At 43.0% G+C, this 1,041-nt stretch overlaps 1 protein-coding gene across 3 annotated transcripts in view; it reads right to left on the bottom strand.

Annotated features, from left to right (window-relative positions):
• Positions 1-983, bottom strand: part of meiob (meiosis specific with OB-fold) — a 5,120-nt gene extending 4,137 nt beyond the window's left edge. The window contains exons 1-4 of one of the 3 annotated variants that reach the window (XM_008436236.2): positions 879-983; positions 575-641; positions 326-383; positions 51-182 (exon numbers count right to left, since the gene is read on the bottom strand). In XM_008436236.2, the coding sequence (XP_008434458.1) occupies positions 51-182; positions 326-383; positions 575-631 (247 nt within the window). In that variant the 5' untranslated portion in view covers positions 632-641; positions 879-983. The remainder of the gene's footprint in view (positions 1-50; positions 183-325; positions 384-574; positions 642-878) is intronic. The other 2 variants (XM_008436234.2, XM_008436235.2) reach the window with 2 other exon arrangements.
• Between the last annotated feature and the right edge of the window lie 58 nt (positions 984-1,041).

Raw genomic sequence — 1,041 nt, forward strand, 5'->3', positions numbered from 1 at the left:
TCTGTCTCTAAGTGAGGATCCCGGCAGAAGAGCCAGCCGGTCGTCCTCACCGCAGGCTCCGATGCTGAAGCTGTCGGCCAGCCCGCTGATGAACGCCTCGCCGCCCCAGGCCGTCACATTGATGAAGAACTCTGCTGAGTCTCTTATGGTGAAGCCGAAAGTGAATCGTTCAATCTCAATATCTGTAATCAGGAGAAACAGATTTGATTTGTGCACTAGGTTTATAAATAATACAGGGATGACCAGCAGAGGGCGCTGGTGGTCAACGCAGCCAGGTTAACAGCGGGTTAAAAAGGAGGTGAAAGAGAGAGAGACGTGTACTGACTTTTTCTATCGGGGAAACTTCTCACATCCGTTTTTCCAATGATGACCCCCAAGACTTTCTGGAAAACATTAGCATAAAGAAACAGAAAGCGACTAAATCTGTGGGAATTTAAATAATTCAGCCCAAATTACTCAATAAGTACACGTCTGAAAGTACACGGCGTTCAAAAACACAAGTAACGTCCCAGCCAAATAACCACGGAGGTTTATTCTGGGAAATCCGCAGTAATGATGTGAGCTGCGAACTCACAGCATGGGAGAGGTTGGGGTGAAGCTCGGAGATGGAAATGTAGCCCTGAGAAGCCATTTGATGCGCACTTTGTGGAAAAACACAATAGGACAAAGCACACAAAATAAAAACACTATTTTACGCATTTATTTTTGTAAAAGATTTGAAAATAAAACTGAATCTAACGTTAGCTTTAGCTAAAGAAACGTTTTACGGTAGCTAACGCTAGTCTAACGCTGCCTAAACAAAAACATTCATGAATTATTTTCAGCTAACTTTAGTCAAAGACTACTATTAATATTAAACAATGTTGTTTAATATTAACCTGTGTATTATAAATCGCTGTCTTTCACCTGCCGACGTCGTTTTTATCACAAAGGTTTTACTTTTCGCGCCGCTGCAAACATCGGCGCACGCGACTGAACACAGATGCTGCCTTCAATGTTGTCGGAAACAAGAGTATCATTGTTGTTTGTTCTACAGGGGGC

Source organism: Poecilia reticulata, linkage group LG19 (assembly GCF_000633615.1).
Source record: "Poecilia reticulata strain Guanapo linkage group LG19, Guppy_female_1.0+MT, whole genome shotgun sequence".
In the NCBI taxonomy this organism is placed as follows: Eukaryota; Metazoa; Chordata; class Actinopteri; order Cyprinodontiformes; family Poeciliidae; genus Poecilia; species Poecilia reticulata.